This window comes from Petaurus breviceps, unplaced genomic scaffold (genome assembly GCF_028583685.1).
Source record: "Petaurus breviceps papuanus isolate PSGF00001 unplaced genomic scaffold, PetGlider_PUasm1.0 582, whole genome shotgun sequence".
Lineage (NCBI taxonomy): Eukaryota > Metazoa > Chordata > Mammalia > Diprotodontia > Petauridae > Petaurus > Petaurus breviceps.
Window position 1 is genome coordinate 10,994,305 of NW_027186390.1, and position 20,920 is coordinate 11,015,224.

General features: G+C 37.8%; 1 protein-coding gene across 3 annotated transcripts in view; it reads right to left on the reverse strand.

Annotated features, from left to right (window-relative positions):
* The window catches only part of BPHL (biphenyl hydrolase like), a 467,045-nt gene that overhangs the window by 14,102 nt on the left and 432,023 nt on the right, over nucleotides 1-20,920 (reverse strand). For all 3 annotated transcript variants that reach the window (XM_069103593.1, XM_069103594.1, XM_069103592.1), the window contains exons 5-7: nucleotides 19,193-19,346; nucleotides 17,016-17,147; nucleotides 10,732-10,855 (exon numbers count right to left, since the gene is read on the reverse strand). In XM_069103593.1, the coding sequence (XP_068959694.1) occupies nucleotides 10,732-10,855; nucleotides 17,016-17,147; nucleotides 19,193-19,346 (410 nt within the window). The remainder of the gene's footprint in view (nucleotides 1-10,731; nucleotides 10,856-17,015; nucleotides 17,148-19,192; nucleotides 19,347-20,920) is intronic.

The window sequence follows — 20,920 nt, forward strand, 5'->3', positions numbered from 1 at the left end:
GGGTAGTATATGGACCATGCCATACTTTCCCTCCTTCCCCACATTGGTTTCATTCAGAACTAAGAATGGCTTCTCAATTTTCTGACTACTGAAAACCTGCCCTTCAATGTATAATCCAAATGCTGTCATAGTAGTAGTAGTCCTACTATATAAACACCCCTCCTGGATCATTGCCTTGTCATGGCAGAGGGGACAGCACAGCTTAATGAAACTACCCTGGTTACCCCAGATGGACATGTCATAGTGGAAAGTTCCAACAAAAAGTGACCCACTGGAAAAGGAAATGGTAAACCACTCCAGTATCTTTGCCAAGAAAACCCCATGGACAGTATTAAAATGCATGACATCAGAAGATGAACCCCTCAGGTCAAGTGCCTGGTAAGCTATGGTTTATGAGGTCACAAAGAGTCAGACACAAGTGAATGACTGACCAACAACTATATAAACAGGCACTACTTTGTATCAGGTACTGTGCTGATATTTTACAAATATATTATACAATTATTATCTTATTTGATTCTCACAATAGCCTTTGTATGTAGGTGCTATTATTCATCTCCATTTGCACTTGAGAAAACTGAAGCAAGCAGAGGATAAGTGACTTCCCCAGGGCCACACAGTTTGGAGGTATCTGAAGCTGAATTTGAAATCAGGTTTTCCTGACTCCAGGCACAGCTCCACTGTGCCACCCTCTTTTAAGCCTTCTTTGATTTCCCTAATTGAAAATATCTTCCTCTTTTGAATTCCCATATCACTTATACTCCACTTTTAAATAAACTGTGTTTGATTTCCCCCATTAAATTTAAGTTCTTTGAAGGCAAAGACTTTATCTTATTCTTCCTTATATCCTTCTCAGCACCCGTTGTTTTGTTTTGTTCAATCGTGTCCAACTCTGTGATCCCATTTGGGGTTTTCTTGGCAAAGATACCGCAATGGTTTGCCATTTCCTTCTCCAGCTCATTTTACAGATGAGGAAACTGAGGCAAATAGGGTTAAATGACTTACCCAGGGTCACACAGCTAGCAAGTGTCTGAGGCTAGATTTGAACTCAGGAAGACAAGTCTTCTGACTTCATGCCCAGCACACTATCCACTGTGCCATCTATCTGCCTGTCTCTCATTGGCACAAAATCTCTAGCACGAAATTTTACAAAGGAAACGTTTAATGAACGAACAGCAAATTATTGTTTTAAGTTAACTTACTGAGGAAAATTATCAATATTCTTTCCTTTTACCCACTAAATAGTAACCATTTCTAGAATGTTAGTCTAGAAGGTAAGCAAGAAGGTCATTTTATCAAAGTGACAATATCACTTTAAGTCCAAGATAAACTTTGCTTGTGATCTTCATACAAGATGTTCAATAAAATTCAAACCATACACAATGAAAATAATTGCTACTGAGAGTAAATACAGTAGTAATAATTATTAATACTTACAAACCATAATGACTTTTCAGGTTTTCATCCTAACCTGAGAACAATTTTTGCTAATACTAGATTAGGGGAGGAGATAGATTTTTTTTTTAAGCAAAAGGCTCAAATTCTTAAGGCCTTTGCTTGTTTCTGTTTCATGTCTACCTTGTAACATGACCATAAGTGGAATTTTGAGCTAACTGTTTTACTTCAGCCATAGAAGCAAACAGTTGACTATAGACAGCTAAAAATAGTACTGGGAAAGGAGGGTGTGGTGGTGGTGGGGAGTGGTAGTGAGTATTCCTAGGGGCAGCTGGAGTGGGATCACCCATCACATGCTGTCTTAAGGATGATATGGGATCATAGAGGTAGGGGAAGCCATACTTTCTTCAGTGTTTCTGCCTCTACCAGTATGCTGGCCCCTGCTAGCCTTCAAAGACAGGTGGTTTAATGTAAAATTTGTACTATTTGGTCCTGGGTTGGTAAGCTACTGCAGCTCAGCTCAGTCCTCTCTGGGTTGGGGTACAGTGGGTTCTCACTAATTTGCTTTGGCTTCTACCAGCTAGCTGGAAGCCACTCAGTGAATTCCTAGGATGCCACAGGAAGTGGCCCTTCTCCCTATTCTGGAATTTATAGGACAGGATCCAGACCATGTTCACAAGATGCTCAGCTCCTCTTCCCTCTAGCCCCAAAGAACATAGGCTTACCTGTGCCATAATCACTTCCCACAAGCACCTGTGGGATCCCTGATGAACAGTCTACCACCTGCTCACTCTTGTATACCTGAACTAAGGAGAGAAGTGAACCAGCTCCTGTCTGAGGAACAAGAATTGTAACCCTGTTACGTGAACTCATTCACTTGTACCAGACTGAGACACTATTTCTAGTCTCCCTGTGAGCACTCTGTTCTCTCACACTCAACTTTAATGCTGGATGCTGACTCCTGCCCTTGATATCTGACATTCTTCTCATGTTTAGCTTTATATTATCTGGACCCATCTGGACTTCTGGACTCTCACTTGGTCTTGCATATTTGGATGCCACACGTTGACCAAATAGTTTGGCTTGAGTCTTTGGACCCTGACTGCAGTCCATCTATCAGGACTCATCTTGCTTTTCCTATTCTCTCCACTATGTCTGGAAGATACACACTGACCTCAGACTAACTGTCTGCATTCAAGTTACCTGTTTTCTTTACTATCTGGCCTCCCATTTCTTATCTCTTTCTGATAAAATAGACAATAAGAGGAAGAGGGGGAGAGAGGGAGAGAGAGAGAGAGAGAGAGAGAGAGAGAGAGAGAGAGAGAGAGAGAGAGAGAGAGAGAGAGAGAGAGAGAGAGAGAGTCTATTTAGTTCAACTGAACTCATATTAAGCCATCACTCTAGTTCAGGTCTTTATCACCTATTGAATAGATCAGAGGAGCTAAAAATACAGGTCTGCAACATTTCCAAGATGTGGCCTGAACCAGATTAAAATATGATTTTAATGTTGATGTATTAATAATATATATGTATATGCATACATACATCTGCAGGCCACATATTGACTTAAAAAATCACAAATGCTTATATATATATATGTGTGTGTATTTAATAATTTGTGGTTTTCTATGTACATATAAGTACATATATTCTATAAGTACAGTTTAGTGACTCACACTTCTATTTGAACTTGATACCACTGGACTAGGCTATTGCCATAACCATCTAATTGGGCTCCTTTCATCCAGTCTCTTACCTAGCCAATCCATCCTACACACAGCTGCCAAACTGATAGTTCCAAAGTACAGGTCTGGTCATGGTGCTCACCTGCTCAAGAAATTTTAGTGGCTCTCTCATGCCTCCAAGATAAATACAGCCTCCTCTGCTTAGTATTTGAAGCCCTTCACTGTCTGCTCCAACCCATTTTTTTCAGACTGATAAGGCACTACTATGTTCCAGCCAAACTGGCCGGTTTGCTGTAACCCTTATATAACATTCCATCTCTCACCTCTCTTCCTCTGTATAGGCTGTCTCTTATGTCTGGAATGTTCTCTCCTTATCTCTGCCTATTTGCCTTTGAAGATAGGGACCACCTCCTATAGGAAGCCTCTCCTGATCAGTCAAGTTATTAGTGCTTTCCCATCCTCCCCATCCTTCATCGCCTACTGCAATTACTTTTTATTTACTCTGTATATATTTTTATATGATTATCTTTGCACATTTCATGTGACAATGGAATGTATCACGTGTGTCCTTATATCCCCAGTACTTCTCACAGGGCTTGGTACATAGCATGCACTCAATAAATACCTGCTAAATGAAATTGGAGTGGTGATCCAGGGTACTTAATGTTCATTTTAGCTGGATTCCTCAGATTTCCAAAGTGTGTCCCTGAGAACCTGGTTCAGACTATGGATCTTGTCTGTACACAGTTGTTTTCATTTTCTCTCCCTTATTAGACCACGAGCACCTTTCCCCCCCCTTTCTTTGTATCTCCAGGACTTAGCACAGTGTCTGACACATAATAGATGTTTTTTAAAAAAGGGTTTGTTGACTGACTTGAAGAACTCAAATGAGGATGAACCCATTACCTACTTAAGTAAGCCATTCTACTTTTGGATAGCCCTAATTATCTTTCTCTACTTTGAGCTGAAATCGGCCTCAGTAACTTCCAGCTACTGCTTCTTTTTCAAATACTTATTATCATGGAATCATAGAATTTGGGGGTTGGAAGTGATCTCAGTGGCCACCCAGTCCAACCCACTGAAAAAGAAGTTTCTCTATGACATACCAAAAAGAAATGGACTAGGCTTGACTTGAACATTTCCATTTGGGGGAAGGGGAAGGGGATCTAGTATCTCTCATGGCAGCCCATCCCAGTTCTGGGTAGTACTAACTGTTTAGGAAGCATTTATTTACATCAAGTTGACATCTGGCTCTTTGTAACTTTCATCTGTTCCCAATTCTGTCTTCTGAGGGCAAATTAGAGCAAGTTTAATAATCCCTTTCCCATAAGACACCCTTTCAGATACTTGAAGACAACTAGCATATTCTTTCCTAGACTTCTCTTTGTCCAGGCTAAATAGCCTAGACTTCTCTGAATCTCTATTACAAATACAATTTCTAGAGGAAAAAAAATTGTTTTTCTCTGCATAAGTCATACATATTGAATGAAACAACCTTTTTTATATCTGAAATTCCTCTTCTGCAAGGGGAAGGGAGGTTATGAGAAATGTACTAGACCTGCATAGGGATTTGGAATTATAGGACACAGTCAAAGCTAGGATGTATCACGGGGCTTTGGGGACGGGGACAGAACTTGAAAAGAACCCACGAGAAGAGAAGAACAATACCAATGAGGGAGGGAAATGAGCCTGGCAGTGGTGATGGTATCAACACTGGAGCAAATGAATACAGCTAAGAACAGCAGTTTCCTATTTTCAAACCCAAAGGGAAAAGTGAAAGCTAAAGGGGCTGCTGGCTTGGGTGACTGGGGCTCTGGTTAAAAAAATTGGATGTTAGGAGCAAAAGAAAGGATGGGATATGGAGCAACTACCAGTCCTTATTCCCTCGTCCCCCCTGACTTTTCCACTTGGTGAATGGATTTGTGACAATTTGTTTAATTTCCCAAAAACTGAATTTTACAGATTTAATCTTACTTCTCATAAACATTTATGACAGACCTAGACATATGTATTTCCTATATCAACTAGTTCTCAGTATGAGACAAATTCTAGGAGCAATACAGCAGAAGTCAATTTTTCCTAGCTCAGGGATCTCCCAGCCTATAGTTAGAAAATGTCTCTGGGGCAGCTAGGTGGAACAGTGAATAGAGCACTGGCCCTGGAGTCAGGAGGACCTGAGTTCAAATCCAGCCTCAGACACTTAACACACACACACACACACACACACACACACACACACAAAACCTAGCCATGTGTCCTTGGGCAAGTCACTTAACCCCAATTGCCCTCCAAAAAGCAAAAAAAAAAAAAAAAAAGAAAATGTCTCTGTCTCAATCTCAGCATAATCCAAAAGGAAGAATAGAAACCAAACTGTTGTGTTGGCATGTCTGACTCTTCCTAACCCCAAAGTTTTCTAAGCAAAGATACTACTGGTTTGCTATTTCCTTCTCCAGCTCATTTGATGACGATGAGGAGGACCTGAGGCAAATAGGGTTAAGTGACTTACCCATAGCTAGCAAGTGTCTGAGGCTGGATTTGAACTCATGAAGATTAGTCTCCCTAATTCCAAGCCCAGTGCTCTATCCACCTAGGTGTCCATAGAAACCTAGGCCTTTAGTTTATTCTGTACCACCAGACTAAAATAAACTTAGTTCTGCTGTGCAACTATATAACTCATGCTGAGTATAGAAATAGAGATACAAGATAGTTAGACTTGATGTAGTAGTCAAATTTAAGTCTAGTTCTAAATCCTACTGGAAACAAAATTATGCTGTCAGATTATGCCAGTTAGCTGTTACCCTCTAGCCAAAGCCTAAAAACTTGAAAGCAGATATGGTAAAAGATTTAGTTTCCTCTAAGTCTTCTCTTCTTTAAGGCATTATTAGTTCTTTTATATTATTTTATTATTATATTATTTTTATATATATTTTATTATTTAAAATATATATTTTTAATATATTATATATAAAATATATTATTATATAATATATAATTATATAATATATTATATAAAATATATTATTTAAAATATATATTTTATTATTATATTATTTTTATATCATATTAGTTCTTTTATCTGATCCTCGCTGTGACAAGATCTTGAGGTCCTGGTTGCTGCCCTCTGAATGCTCTCTAGCCTATGGAAAGACTAAAATATAGCTCCAGAACTGAACACAAGGGGCAGCTAAGTGGTGCAGTGAATAAAGCACCGGCCCTGGAGTCAGGAGGACCTGAGTTCAAATACAGCCTCAGACACTTAATACTTCCTAGCTGTGTGACCTTGGGCAAGTCACTTAATCCCAACTGCCCTCCAAAAAGAAAAAAAAAAGAACTGAACACAATAACCTAACCTTGATCATCTGATAGCTGTTGCTTAGTTGTTTCAGTTGTTTCTTACTCTTTGTGGCCCCATTCGGGGCTTTCTTGGCAAAGATACTGGGGTTGTTTGCCATTTCCTTCTCTAGCTCAATTTACAGATGAGGAAACTGAGGCAAAAAAGGGTCAAGTGACTTGCTGAGAGTCACATTGCTAGTAAGTGTCTGAGGCTGGATTTGAACTCAGGAAGATGAGTCTTCCTGACTTCAGATTTGGCACTGGATCCACTGTGCCACCTACCTGCCTCATCTGATGATAGATGCACTAAAGACTATTCATCTCCCTTGTTCCTAGAAACAAGACCTCTCTTAATGAAGCCTAAGATTGAATTATTTTTTCTTTTTTGGATACCATATGGTCCTGTTGATACATATTGAACTTGCAGCCCACTACAACCACAGATATTTTCCACACAAACTGTTCTTGTCACATCTCCTCCATCTTGTATTTGTGAAACTGTCTTTTGAACCCAAGTGTAACACTATATCTATTAAATTAAATTTTATTAGATTAGCTCAATGTTCTAGCCTGTTTAGATTTTTCTGGATTCTCACTCCATCATCCAGCATGTGAGCTATCCCTTTCAGGTTTGTGCCACTTATAAATTTTGTCATCTCTGCTTTTATCCAAGTCACTGATAAAATAAACAAGATTTATTTTTGTTATCTATTATGAACTTTTTGAGAATATGAGCCATAATACCTCATAACTACCGAGTGGCTTATAGTTTTCAGAGAGTTTTGACACACAAAAATTCATTTGACTCTCATTACAATCCTCTGAAATGGCAAGGCAGGTGGTTTCCTCATTTCATAGATGAGGAAAATTAGATTCAGTGAGCTTAAGATGGGCCTGAGATCAAAAGGCTATTAAATGGAATTGATAGGACAAGATTCTAGCCTTTCTTACTCCTAGGTACCTTACCATACCACATTTCAAATTGTGACTGTAATTAGACTGGTTATTGCAGTGTTAATAAATACTCTAGAACCTGGCTATAACTCTGTACTTGGCATCCATGCTGCCATCTTAGGAGGTGAACTGACTTCTAAATATGCCTTTTTTGTTATACTTAGGGTTATGGCTTTAGAGCTGGAAGGCACCTTAGAAGTCTTCTTCTGAGGGAGGTAGAGTCTCCTTTCACAGATAAACTGAGACTCAAAAAGGTAACATGGTAACTAGTAGTTTATCTCTCTTCATTTTGGATCAAAGATGGATCCAGTAACTACTTGCATCTCTTCTGTTTTGCCCTTATCCACCCCCATCCTCAAAAAATCCTCACTTGGTCCATCCATCTTTTCTCTCTCCTATCATCTTATATCTCTCCTCATTTTGGTGGCTAAATTCCTCCTTCGAAGGATGCCTACAGTTGCTATCTCCATTCTTCTCCTCTCATTCTCTTCTTTATGCTCTGCCTTCTGACTTCATCCTTCCCCTGAAGCTGCTCTCTCCAGAGTTACCAATGATCTCTTGATTGCCTAATCTAATGGCCTTTTCTCATTCTTCATCCTTTTTGACTTCTCTGCAGCCTCTGATGCTGTAAATCACCCTTCTCTCCTTAATACTCTCTTCTGTTTAGATTTTCATGACATTGCTCTCACCTCGTTCTTCTCCTACCTGCCTGATCCCTCCTGCTGCCTCCTTTAGAGGATCTTCATTCATGTCACACCCACTAACAACAGTGGGCTGTGGATCTATTCTGGTCCCTCTTCTCCCTCTAAGTTATTTTTCTTGGGCATCTTGACTCCCGTAGATTCAATTATTACCTCTATGCAAATGATCTTCAGATTTATCCAGCCCTAACCTGTCTCTTGACCTCCAGTCTCATCTCCAACTGCCTTTTGGACGTCTCAAAGTGGGTGTCTTATGGATATCTTAAATTCAGCATTAAACTCAACGTGTCTAAAACTGAATTCCTTATCCCTCCCCCAAAATCCTCCCCTCTTCCTAACTTTCCTATTATTATCAAAGGTACCACTACCCTCCAACCACTCAGCCGCAAAACCTGTCATCCTCATTCTCAATAAGTTGCCACGTCTTATAGTTTCTACCTTAACAACATCTCTTGTATTCACCCCCTTCTCTGACACTGACCCTAGGGGAGGCCCTCATCATCTCACATCTAGACTATTGCTATAGATTTGTAGCTGGTCTTCCTGCCTCTAGTTTCTCCCCCGCTCCAGTCCATCCTTCACAGCGTTGTCAAATGCAAGTATGACCATCAACTCCAGTCCAACTCCTCCAGGATTGCCCTTTGTGACCTAGCCCCTTTCTACCTCTCCATTCTTCCTTACACCTCATTCCCCTCCCCCCGCCATTCTCTGTGTCCCAGTAACACTGATCCTTCGAATACTGATGCTCCATCTCCCATCTCTAAGCACTTCTAGTGGCTGTCTCCCATGCTTGGAATGCTTTCCCTCCTCATTTCTTTCTTCTGGTTTCCTTCAAGTTTCAACTGAAGTCCCACCTTCTCATGAAGCTATTCCCAGGCCTTAGTCTTACTACTTGCCCTCTAAGACTGTGTTGTTGTTCAGTTGTTGTTTTTTTTTAAGCAATTGGGGTTAAGTGACTTGCTCAAGGTTACACGGCCAGTTATTTCTGGGTGTGGTGCTAAGTATCTGAGCCCAGATTTGATCCCCAGGTCATCCCGACACTGGAGCCGGTGCTCTTACTTGCTGAGCCACCTGGCCGCCCCATGTTCAGTTGTTTTTCAGTCATGTCCAACTCTTTGACCCCATTTGGGGTTTTCTTGGCAAAGATACTGGAGTGAGGCAAACAGGTGAAGTGACTTGCCCAGGATCATACAGCTAATGTCTGAGGCCAGATTTAAATTTGGGAAGATGAATCTTCCCCACTCCAGGCCTGGCACTCTGTCCACTGTACCACCTAGGCATTCTCTGAGCCTACCTCCAAGTTATGCTGCATATATCCTGTTTGTATGTTATCTTTCTCATTAGACTGTAAGCTCCTTGAGAGGTGGGACTTTTTTTTTTTTTTGCCTTTCTTTGTCTCCCTATTGCTAAGCACAGTGCCTGGCACTTAATAGGCAATTAATAAATGCTTGTTCATTGAGAGACTATGTCCTGCTATGGAAGGCATACTTAGGGGAGTGGGTGGTCAACACAATATTATTTCAAACCCTGTTCTTTTTTAATGGCAAGGCAACTCTTGACTTTTAATGGTATATGCTCATAGGTTATTTCACAGGATATTTCAGTTTGAAAACTATCTTCCAAAAATAACCCCTTATTTAAGAAAAAGTAACATCTGAATTTTAAGCACAGTAACCAATTTATTCTGCTGCTAGGAGAGAGGTCTAGAACAGAATTTCCGTATTAGATTTATTTTGCAAATTGATTCCTATTTAAAAGACTACATTGAATTTATTGTGGGAGTTAAAAGTACCAAACCATGTAATTTTGAAGCTCAAGAATACCTAGTTGTCAGCAGGAGAGATATTTTAATATATGATTAAAATATACTATTGAAATGAGGGAAAATGTTAAAGAGAGGTTAACAGTGGTAGAATTTTACTTTAGAAATAAATACAACAAGCATTTTTGTTACTTAAAAGTTTTTATTTCTGAGAGAAATTAGCTTTCAACATACATATATAATTTTCCCCAACACCTTTTAAACATATACTGTCAGTTATTGCAGATAGTAGACAATAAATGAAGTCAAAATATAGCTGATACCATTAAGAATATGAGGTTAGTCAATGAAAGAATATGGCTACTGTCCATACATACCACAGCTTAGGCCTCCAAAGGAGTGACATTGTCTTACAAGTAGTTCTCACTTTGAAGGCCAGTTAGACCCTATCTGTTTTTGTGGCTGTTTTTATTTGTTTGTTTTGGCCTGGACCTGCATGAATTCATTGGTGTAGGGAACTCCCAGACAGGAAACTCCCTCAACCAACACAGGTCTGCTTCGTCTGCTTCTGCTCTATGACTTGTGGGCTTTACAGAGAGCTGCTTGAGGCCACTGGGAAGTTAAGACTTCTCCAAGATGAACCAATATTTTTTCAGAAGTGGTACCTGAATTCAGTCTTCCAGATTCAGAGACCAAGACTCACAAAGAGGGTGTTTTTTGGTCACTATATTACTGGAGCACAATAAATAATATTATTGGTTGATACGTGCTAAAAATGTAAAGAAAGCAATGCTGGCAACGCTAATCTTTTTTACTGTGCTTTTTCTTCAGTACGGTTTCTTCATTTTTTTCTTCTTATACACTCAGTAATCGATTACTAAAGCCACGAATAATGACTTACCGTGAACCTTTAACATGTTTATGGACAAAATCTGCATGAAAACGTGGAACCAAAGGATCTTTCTCGCCATGTATTATTAAAGTAGGACACTTTATAAGGGGCAACAAATGTCGACAAATGTTACCTGAAAAATAAATGAAATGGAAATTATGTTCTAACTATAACTAATACCAATTATTCAGATGCTAGTCATGACAGGAGATTGATTTGGGAGTACAGTTTTTGGTCTCTGATTTTGACTAAATATTTTATCTCCTCATCCCCTCTGCATGTAGTTGGTACTTTAAAAATTGAGTTAACTAGTATGAAATCTTCATACTTTAGCTTTAGCACTGTTGTCATAGCTTAATTATTATGGCCTCCTTTATAGCAAGATTCAGTTTTGATTTCCAAATTAAATACTGAATTTTCTACTTTACAAATATCTAAATAAAACAAACCAAGTAAACAGGTTGAGGCTAGTTCACAGAAGAAGGTTCTTTTTCCATGACTCTATGACCTTCCAAACCCAGAACTACCTTTTGGTACCACCCACTTCTACCACTCAGCCTAAATCCTGGTTGTACCTAAGCCTCAGGATCATTCTGTACCCTTTCTATGACAATGGGACAAATAAGACATATCTGATTATAGGAGGCAGAGGCAGGAAGATGATAAGGAACTAGAAAAATCAATAGAAACAGTGGTCAGAAAGCAAGGAGGTGAACCAGAAGCACGGAGTACCACAGATGTCAAATGAAAAGATGTTTTTTGCCCCCCAAAGAGATCAAGGAAAATAAGGAGAGAGAGAAAAGGGTCACTAACTTTTTAGCCAAGATAGAAGAGTGAAAGGTCACAAATCCCACAAAAGACAAAGAAGTTCAAAAGAGAAGAAAAAGAAATTTCCATACGCCACCACACTCACAAATACACACACAATAAAAATAAACTATAACAGAAAATTAGCAAAGTCAAGAAAAACAGAAACAAAACAACCTTGTCAAAGTGCCACATAACAACTGAAACTGCTAAAGTACCAGAAGCAATGCAGGCAGGAGACATATAAGATATGCTCAAATGGATAATTGGTATATTTAAATAAAGTAGGCAAGAATTAATACAGATAAGAAAATCACAAGTCCAAATAGAGAGCTTATAGAGAACAGAATATGAAAGTTAAATAAGAATTAAAAGGTGCTTTAAAAAAAATAGGGAGAAGAAAAAATGGAGAAAATTGACCAATATAAAGAGTATAATGGAAAACCTGGATCAGGAGAATAAAATATCAGATCTGGCACAAACAGAACTGCATATAACAAGCCAACTGAATATGTAGGCACAGAATATCAATGAATTAGAAGTCATGCCAATTCACATGACAGGCCTGAGCTGTCCTCCCCTGTAGTGGTAAGCTGATTATGTTGCTTCATTTATAGGTTAGAATGCTAATACAAATATAGTTCAGATCTTTCAATAGTCTATCAACCCAATTGTTAGATATGTATCTCATACTTAGGTAAAATTAAAGGCTAAAGTAATATTTTAAATGTTCTCAAAATGTGATTCTTACCACCCACTGTCCTCCTTTGACCACTGCCATCAATACAGAAGGAGGCCTCACTGGACTAAAGGTCATTTTAAAATTCATAGAGATGTAAAGCCTTCTAGAACCAAGGGCCACTTTCATGCTTCGATGAGTCATTACAATAGTATTTTTGTGGAGGAATAACAACAATATTTCTTATTTATATAGCACTTTACGGTTTATAATATACTTTGTTCACACAACACCATGAAGTAGGCAGTGTAGGTATTATTATCCCAGGGCAAGACAGGTATTTAATCAGGTTTTCTGACTCTAAATCCAATATTTTGTTTTCTTTCATTTTTCTATCATACATTTAGTGCTGTCTGTACCAATAAAAACAACGTAGACTCAAGAAACATTTTGCATGGAAAGAACACTCACTGATTCAGGAATCAGAGGACCTGGGTTCAAATTTAGGCTCTGACCCTTATCACCTGTGGAATCAGGCAAAACACTTAACTTCTCTAGATTTTAGTTTCTTCATTTGTAAAATGAGAGGATTGGACTAGATGACCTCTAAGGTACCTTCCGGTACTGATTAATGATCCTACTATTAAACATACATATATGTGTATGCATATACACAATACATATGTGCATACATATATATGTGTGTGTGTTTTGTTGTTGTAGTCATTTCAGTCATGTCCGATTCCTCATGACCCCACTTTGGGTTTTTTTTGGCAAAGAGTAGTTTGCCATTTCCTTCTCCAGCTTGCTTTACAGATGAGGAACTGAAGCAGAGTTAAGTGACTTGCCCAAGGTCATACAGCTAGTAAGTGTCTGAGGCTGGATTTGAACTCAGGAATCGATGAGTCTTCCTGATTCCAAGCCCAGTGCTCTATCCACTGTGCCACCTAACTGCCCAATATACACATACAACATGTGTATGCACAGACACACACATGCACATGCATATATATGTAGAGAGAAAAGAGAGGAGAGAGAAGAGAGGAGAGGAAGAGAGGAGAGAGAGGGGAGAGGGAGAAACAGAGAGAGAGAGCCTTCTGCAAGCTTTCATGGACTAACTAGATAGTTCCCTGGGAAAAAGGAGTTCAAGATGTAGCTATATGGGGTTTGACATGAGAAAGTACAAGACCTGAGAGAGTATAGAGAAATATGGTTAGGAGACAATGCAGCTATGGCTGTGGAGAATGGGAAACAGCAGAAACTATTTAACGTGGTAGAAAACAATCAGGGCTTCTCCTAGGGCATCCAGCAGTAGCATCCATGACAAGGAGACAGATCTGCAGTTAACACAATTGGAGATAGGGACTGATCAGCAGTAGACTATTTGCTGGTAACACTATGGCTGAGGTCTTCTTTCTCCTCACTTCTGAACACCTTCCTTCTATTTAGAACTGAAAAAAATCTGTGTTTTATTTTGCCATCTACCACTGCTGCTGGTATTTTCTAACCCTAATTCTCTTTTTCTAAACTAGTTCAATACTGTCATCTGCAGGTACATTACTACTTGAGATCAGAGCATGTAGTGGGATGGCCCTAAAGGATTTTGTATTTCATAGACTATGGTAGGTCTCTGCAATCTTAGGATTAGAAGTTAAAAATCCCCCTGGGGGACACTAAGTTACAGTTAGATTTTACAACTAATTCTCTCTCTATCTCTCTGTCTCTGTTTCTGTCTCTCTCAGTGGCTTGAACTCAGGGCTCAATTAGATTCCCCTTGGAAAAATGAGGAGCACAGTGCTGCTAAGGATATTAAATCTGGGCCCAGAAGGTTAACTCTGCCCCTGTTACCTAAACGGAAAGGAACTGTTCCACAGTAACATTTAGAATTAAGCATTTTTTAAAATAAGGTGTATTACCTTCTTCATGAGTACAAAATAGGGGAGGTATAATTAGAGAGTAGTCAATATGAAAAAGATCTGGGGTTGTTTTGGTCTGAAAGTTCAGTGAGTTAACTGTGTTATATAAGAGACAAAAAAAATAATGCAATTTTGAGATTCATTAAGAGAGGTTTAGTGTTCAAGATTAGGGAGGTAATCATTCCACTACTCAGTCCATTCAGACAATATTTGCAATGTTATGTTGATTTCTGGGTAATAACAAATGGGAAGAGAACAGCTATTAAGAAGATGATATCTAAGACTAGGTTTTAGATCTCTGGACCCAAAGCTTAAAATACGATATAAGAGTTCTTGGCTAGAAATAGAGTGTATCTAGCAAGGATTAGTAAAATGTATTTGCCTAGGACTCAAAATGAAGGGAGTGAGAGAAAATTGCCTGTGCATATCTACCAAGTTAGATATAATACAGAGAAGCTTCTGTGTAGAAAGAATAGCAGAAATTTACAAAGTTAAAAAATCCAAGGAAAGAGTCATCAATAAAATCAATAGTTCAGAATAATATATACAAATGTATGGGTAACATACATGGGTATAGGTAAAAAACCAAGGTGAACTAAAACTTCTAATGCAAGAGAACAAATACAACCTCAATGGTATCACCAAGTAATGAGAACAAAAATTAGAAAATGGTTCTTTAAGGTGTATCTTATAAAAAGGAGGATGAGGTGCAGGGTAGCATTTTATATTTTGAGGCAGTTCTCACGTGAGGAAGTCCAGAAGGTGATACTGGGGAGGAAGGTTGGGTGGGTAAAGCATAGAGGAGAGCATTTGGGTAAAAATCAGGGGTAAAAATACAATTTATAGTGTTACAGCATACACTACAGAACACCCAGGGAAGAAGGAAAAAGATAAGGGGTAGAGGTAAAAGATCATAATCCTAGCAAAGAATTATACCTTAATGATAATTTTAGAGAGAAGAGAGAAATTCTGTTCTAGCTTAGAAGTGGTTGGTGAGGTGAAAATGACATGGACCTGGGGAGGGAAGTGACCTCTCCTTCTTAGAATGGGGTGGCCCAGTCACTCAACTTCATAACCTTGGAGTCCTCTTTGACTTTCCCCTCTCACTAACGTCTCTCCCTTCTCAAAACCACCCTCCACACAGCTGCCAAAGTAATCTTCCTGAGGCACAGGTCAGATGATCAAATCACTTCTCTGCACAAAATCCTTTAGCCTGGCATATAATGACTTCTATAGGCTAGCTTTAATCGTATTTCCAATCTAATTCAATAAATATTTCTTAAGTGCCTATTATTTGTTAGGCTCTGTGCTAAGCCCTAGGAATACAGAAAATACAGTCCCTGCCCTTGAGGAGCTTACAACCTAACAATACACAAAAGGAGTAAGGAAAGGTGGAGGAGAACCAGGGGGTATCCTGTTCCATGGAGCTGAAACCAGACAGAGCAGCAGATGTAAAATGGAGTGAGCCAAAAAGTCTAGTTTCTTTTGCCTTCAATAAAGGAGGACATTGGGAGGAATTTAGTATTCCATTCTATAGTTCTCCAATTCAAAGGAAGAGGAGGCAGAGGGAGGTGATGCCAAACAAGACTTAAGTTAGCAGCATGGTGGTGAGTTTAGAAGGGATGAGTTCATCCTGGGAGGAGCATTTTGTTCCACGGAACTGAAACCAGACAGAGCAGCAGATGCAAAATGGAGTGAGCCAAAAAGTCTAGTTTCTAGGGGCAGTTAGGTGGCGCAGTGAATAGAGCACTGGCCCTGGATTAGGAGGACCTGAGTTCAACTCCGGCCTCAGACACTTACCATAAAAACTAGCCATGTGACCTTGGGCAAGTCACTTAACCCCAATTGCCCTACCTTCCCCCCTCGAAAGAAAAGTATAGTTTCTGTTCTCTATATTATTCCCCTTCACATACACTAAGTTCAGCCAAACCAGTCAACTATCTGTATTCCAATCTTGACATTTTGTCTCCCAAATTCCATAAATCTACAAGCTGTCCCTCAGCCTGGAATGTACTGCCTTCCTCATTTCTACCTTTCAGTAATTTGATCTTTTTTCAAGGTTCAGCTCAGGTGCCAGTCCTCCATGAAGTCTTCCCTCTTACTTAATATTCTTTCTCTCCTTTAATTGCCTTGTATTAGACCCATCTCTCCGTAAATTTTATCTCCAATAAACTCCTTTAGAACACCAACTATTTCATTTCTGTCTTTGTATCCCCAGTATATGGCACAGAGTTTTGCTAGACAGTGAGTAGGTATTTCATAATTTTTCATGGAATTAAGTTGGATTTATACCAAACTAATGTGACTAATTTTTTTTTCAGTTGTAATTCTACTAGAGTCTTTGTTAGGCTGAGGCTCAAGAGACACATATACCTTCTTTGGATAACCAGGAACACTGGAAACAATAAGAGGTCTGATCTCAATTCTGCCTAAAGGAACATTTTATAAAGCAGCAAAAAATTCTGGTGTTAATGCCCTGTTGTGCTTATTTTTTCATGCTGTTCATCTGTTTCTAAGATTGCCTGTTTTGCAATTTGAACATAGATATATTAAAAACCCTCAAGGATATTATTTTCCCACTAAACGAAGGAAGTAGTATCCAAAGAAGGGTCAAAAAAAATCTATGTAAAATACATTTTATGAGACATTAAGCTACAGTGTTTTGGGCCTTGGAAAAAGTAAAGTTATAACATTTGTGACTTGTAACTTATGGCAAAACCATTCTGGAATATCACTAAATTATGTTTAAAAAGACTCTTGTGGATTATCACTAGATAATAATGGCGGTTTTTCACCTCCTACTTCTAAGGATTTAAAGGGATATTTAGTTCACAGTAAGGACACCTTTCCTATTTTGCTATTTTTTCTATCAGGTATTTCATGTAACTTACCATCTGGTTGGTTTTTAAACTGCAATATTCCATCCACCCAATTCTCACAGGTTTTGGCTAAGTATTCATATCCATATAGTGCTTCTAGAGGTTTTCTTGTTTTCTCACTCCACTTTGAAACATCTCGGATGCCTGAAAAAAATAAACAAACAACAACAAAATTGTAATATACACCTTGCAGGGAGGAACCTTTAACCTAAAACAAAGACCCTTGGGTCTTTGGGTTAGATTTATATTTTATTTTATATACTTGAATGAACCATACAGGAAAACGGTCTCTAAGTATTCTCATTTGAATAAAAGGGATATTTTTTAAAGACTTGGTTTATTATATCTGACTGTTTACTATCTCAGGGAAGGGGGAGGGGTAGAATGTGGAACTCAAAACTTAAAAAAAAACTGTTGAAAAATGTTTTAACATGTAGCTGAAGGAAAAATAAAATATATTAAAAACTTTTAAAAAATAAAAATAAAGGTGTAGTAAGCTGCCTCAGCGGTATCAAGTTCTCCATTACTGGATGCCTTCAAATACAGAATGGATAGGATATAGGTGAGATAGTTGTTGTAGTGGGTATTCTTGTACTTTCACAGGTTGGTCTCAATAATCGAGAAGGCAGGGTTTCTTGACCATTTTTTTGTCATGAGCCTTGTTAGTAGTCTTGTAAAGCCCAGAACCCTTTCTCAGAATAAAGATTTTAAATGAATAAAACAAAATACATAGGGAAAAAAAAGATGTAATATTTATAGTTTCTGAAATGATAACATTTTAAGTCACAATCCTGAAATAAAGTCTTAATTCAACTTGTTTAAAAAAGACTTCATTTAAAGAACTGGTTATTTTTATACAGCATCTATACAGAAAAAAAAAGGACAAAAATTATACTTCTTACTGCCAAAGAACTACTATGGCTACAAAGCATTACAACTGTTCACAAGAGGGTGTATAACATAAGTAGGCTAAATTTATAACTAAAAGTTACATTTTTAAAGAAAAGAAAGCAATTTCAGTTGCTTCTTTCGGTCTTCACACAAAGGTTCAACAACAAATTTAAGCAATAATTAAGCTACTGAAGAGCCAGAATATACTGAATACTTGTTTAACACAGAAGTTTGAAAAAGCACTTCTTCTCTACCACCTGATAGTGGGCAATGTCTATATGGATTCTCTATGTTACTGACAAAAAATGTGTAAAACACACAGTACAGTGCTAACCATATAGCAGACATTCAATGAATATCTGAATAGAATTAAATGTACATATCTGAACACATTTTAAAGTCACTTTTTACAAAAGTGCAATTTGAAAGTTTATTTCAGGAAAAAAGTACTAGAAGATAATTCAAAATTAGAATGAGTGATTCAGAGCCAAAAGGAAGTCTAGACAGCATCTTGTTTAATATTTTTTTTTGATGGAGAAACTGAGTTTCAGAAAGATTAAGTGACTTTACAAGTTTGCTAGCTGTAAGTGGTAAAGCTGAACCCAGATCTTCTGACTCCTGGGTATTTAATAAATATTTGTTAAACGGATGGATAAATTATGAAACCTTTTAATTAATAACTGAGTCACTGGATTTTAGAATTTATGCTATCACAAACATCTAATTAATTTATTTGTATAATGCTGTCAATTTTGATGGTTGCTTTTCATTTAAGGATCTCAAAGTCCTTTCTTTAAAGGTAATACTAGAAGGAGAATTAATTGGAGTTGGGTGAAAGTACCTGAGTCTGAATTCTTGCATCCTGGCTCTGTTATTTCACCTCTGTGTGATCTTAGGAAAATCACTTAACCTTTCTAGCTATTGTTTCTTTACTGATAAAACCAGGAGAATATCCTGGATGACCTCTTATGGTCTCTTTAGCAACTATTTGTAATTTATAGCTTAAGAGGGGGGAACACCAAGAGGGTAAGTGACATACACAACTTTTATGTCTTCCTGCCTTCAAGGGCTGCCCTCTTTCTACTACTTCATGCTTCTTCTTCATAATTATACTTTCAAAATAAAAAAGGGAAACATTTAAACCAGTGACCTAGTTAAACTACCTTTTAGATATTTGTTTCTACTTTAAAACTGGAAAATTAGATGCATATGTGTTAAATGATTGTCATATATAAAAATGAGATGGAAAGGGGAGAACAGCTTCAATTGTTATAATTTTTTTTCTTTACATAACCTACCATGATAAATCATTTCATCCTCATCAGTAACATAGGCATTTGCTCCCCAAATTACCAACTTGTTGATATAAGTTGGGTACTTTGCTGCTGCAATGAGTGCAGTTATCCCACCATCACTCCATCCCAGCAAAGAAACTGTTTTAAATTTCAGTGTCTGTGGTTGGTAAAACAAAATGTACAGTACAAGTTATTGGTTTTTCTGCTGTATTGTTGAAAAAGAAAAATCTGCTAATTTCCAGTTACATTAGTGTATCTAAGTGCTTGGATACTTCATAAATAATCCTGGGCTAGAGCAAATGGAATTTTTAAAAGGAGAGAGAAGGGCTTAGCATAAAAACTGTCTACTTTACCTAGAGAAGTAATTTGGAGTTTACAGAAATGTTCTCAGACAAGAAAGCCATGTAAATCCTTGCTCATACCCATACACATCTCTGTGAAGTACAATAAAATAGCATTTTGGGGTTTTAGTGAATTACAATGTTTAAAAATTAGGCCCATATATGTAGAATGTAGGAGCTACCAATTACTTTTTTGAAAGGGGAACACCACATAGAATTAAATCCCAAGAAAAAAGTCATCAAAGTAGATGAGGTTTTAAACACCAATCAAAATAGCATATTCAAGATTAACTTGGACTTGATACAACTGAGTAGATTATAACAATCAGTTACATTCTAGTCATTCCTTTCTGAAGAAATTTTGGGACAAATACTAGTTTCTTTGAGTTCTAGGATTCCTGAATGACCTTACTTTGTACTTCTGATTGGTTATGTTTTTTAGGCATTATCTATACTCATCAAAATTACATTCCACACATCATCAAACCAGATTATTCCTGTAGTTGAAAAATCATTCAATATAATATCCATAAGGAAAATCTCTGCTCTTTTTAAAAAAACTTAAAATTAAACAAACCCTGAACCTTCTGTAATAAAGTAATACATTTGCATAAGTGAAATTCTAATATTGTTTTAACTCTGATTTGACAGGCAATTTTATATGCCACAAAACCATTCTTTTCAGACTTTGTATATGACATTACAAAGCAAAAGCCTAAAATCTCCCCTAGCCATTAAGGTTATATATATATAAGTCAAAGGTTGGAGGCCATGGTTAATTAAGGTCATAAAGAATGGCTCTACAGGAAATTAATTTCCTTTGATTTATGTAATAAGGTGGCAATAGCCTTAGCATGATATGTGAGGTGGGAGGGAAAGGAGGGAAGAGCAAATAATTTTTATTGAGTCAAGTTTTCTTTGGACAAGGAGTTTATTTCTGATGTCAGGTTTATGAATAGCTCCTACTGGTAACAGCAAGCTTTGGGAAGTTTCAGTTTCCACTAATAAAAGGATACATATTAACACTCCTTTGGGTCTGAATAATTACCTGTTTACAAAAAAAGATTGCCTGGGGGTTATTACCCAAATCACTAAGAAGTTCAATGTTTTACCAGAAATCTTTCTTTATCTAGGGAGAAATTGGAAAAAACAGCAAGCTGGGCAGACTGTAATTAAGAGGGCAAAAGAAAATGGTTAAATCGCCACATACCACTTCACTGCCCAAAGAGAACAGGAATTTGGATAACAGTAAAGATAAGCTGATATCTGTAAACTGAACAGGGAAGTTGCCCTTTAACTGTAATCATAGTGAGTACACCTACCATGTACTTCAGTCAACTGAAGCATTGAGAGTGATGGACTTGGGAGTAGGAAAGATGTGCTCAAAACA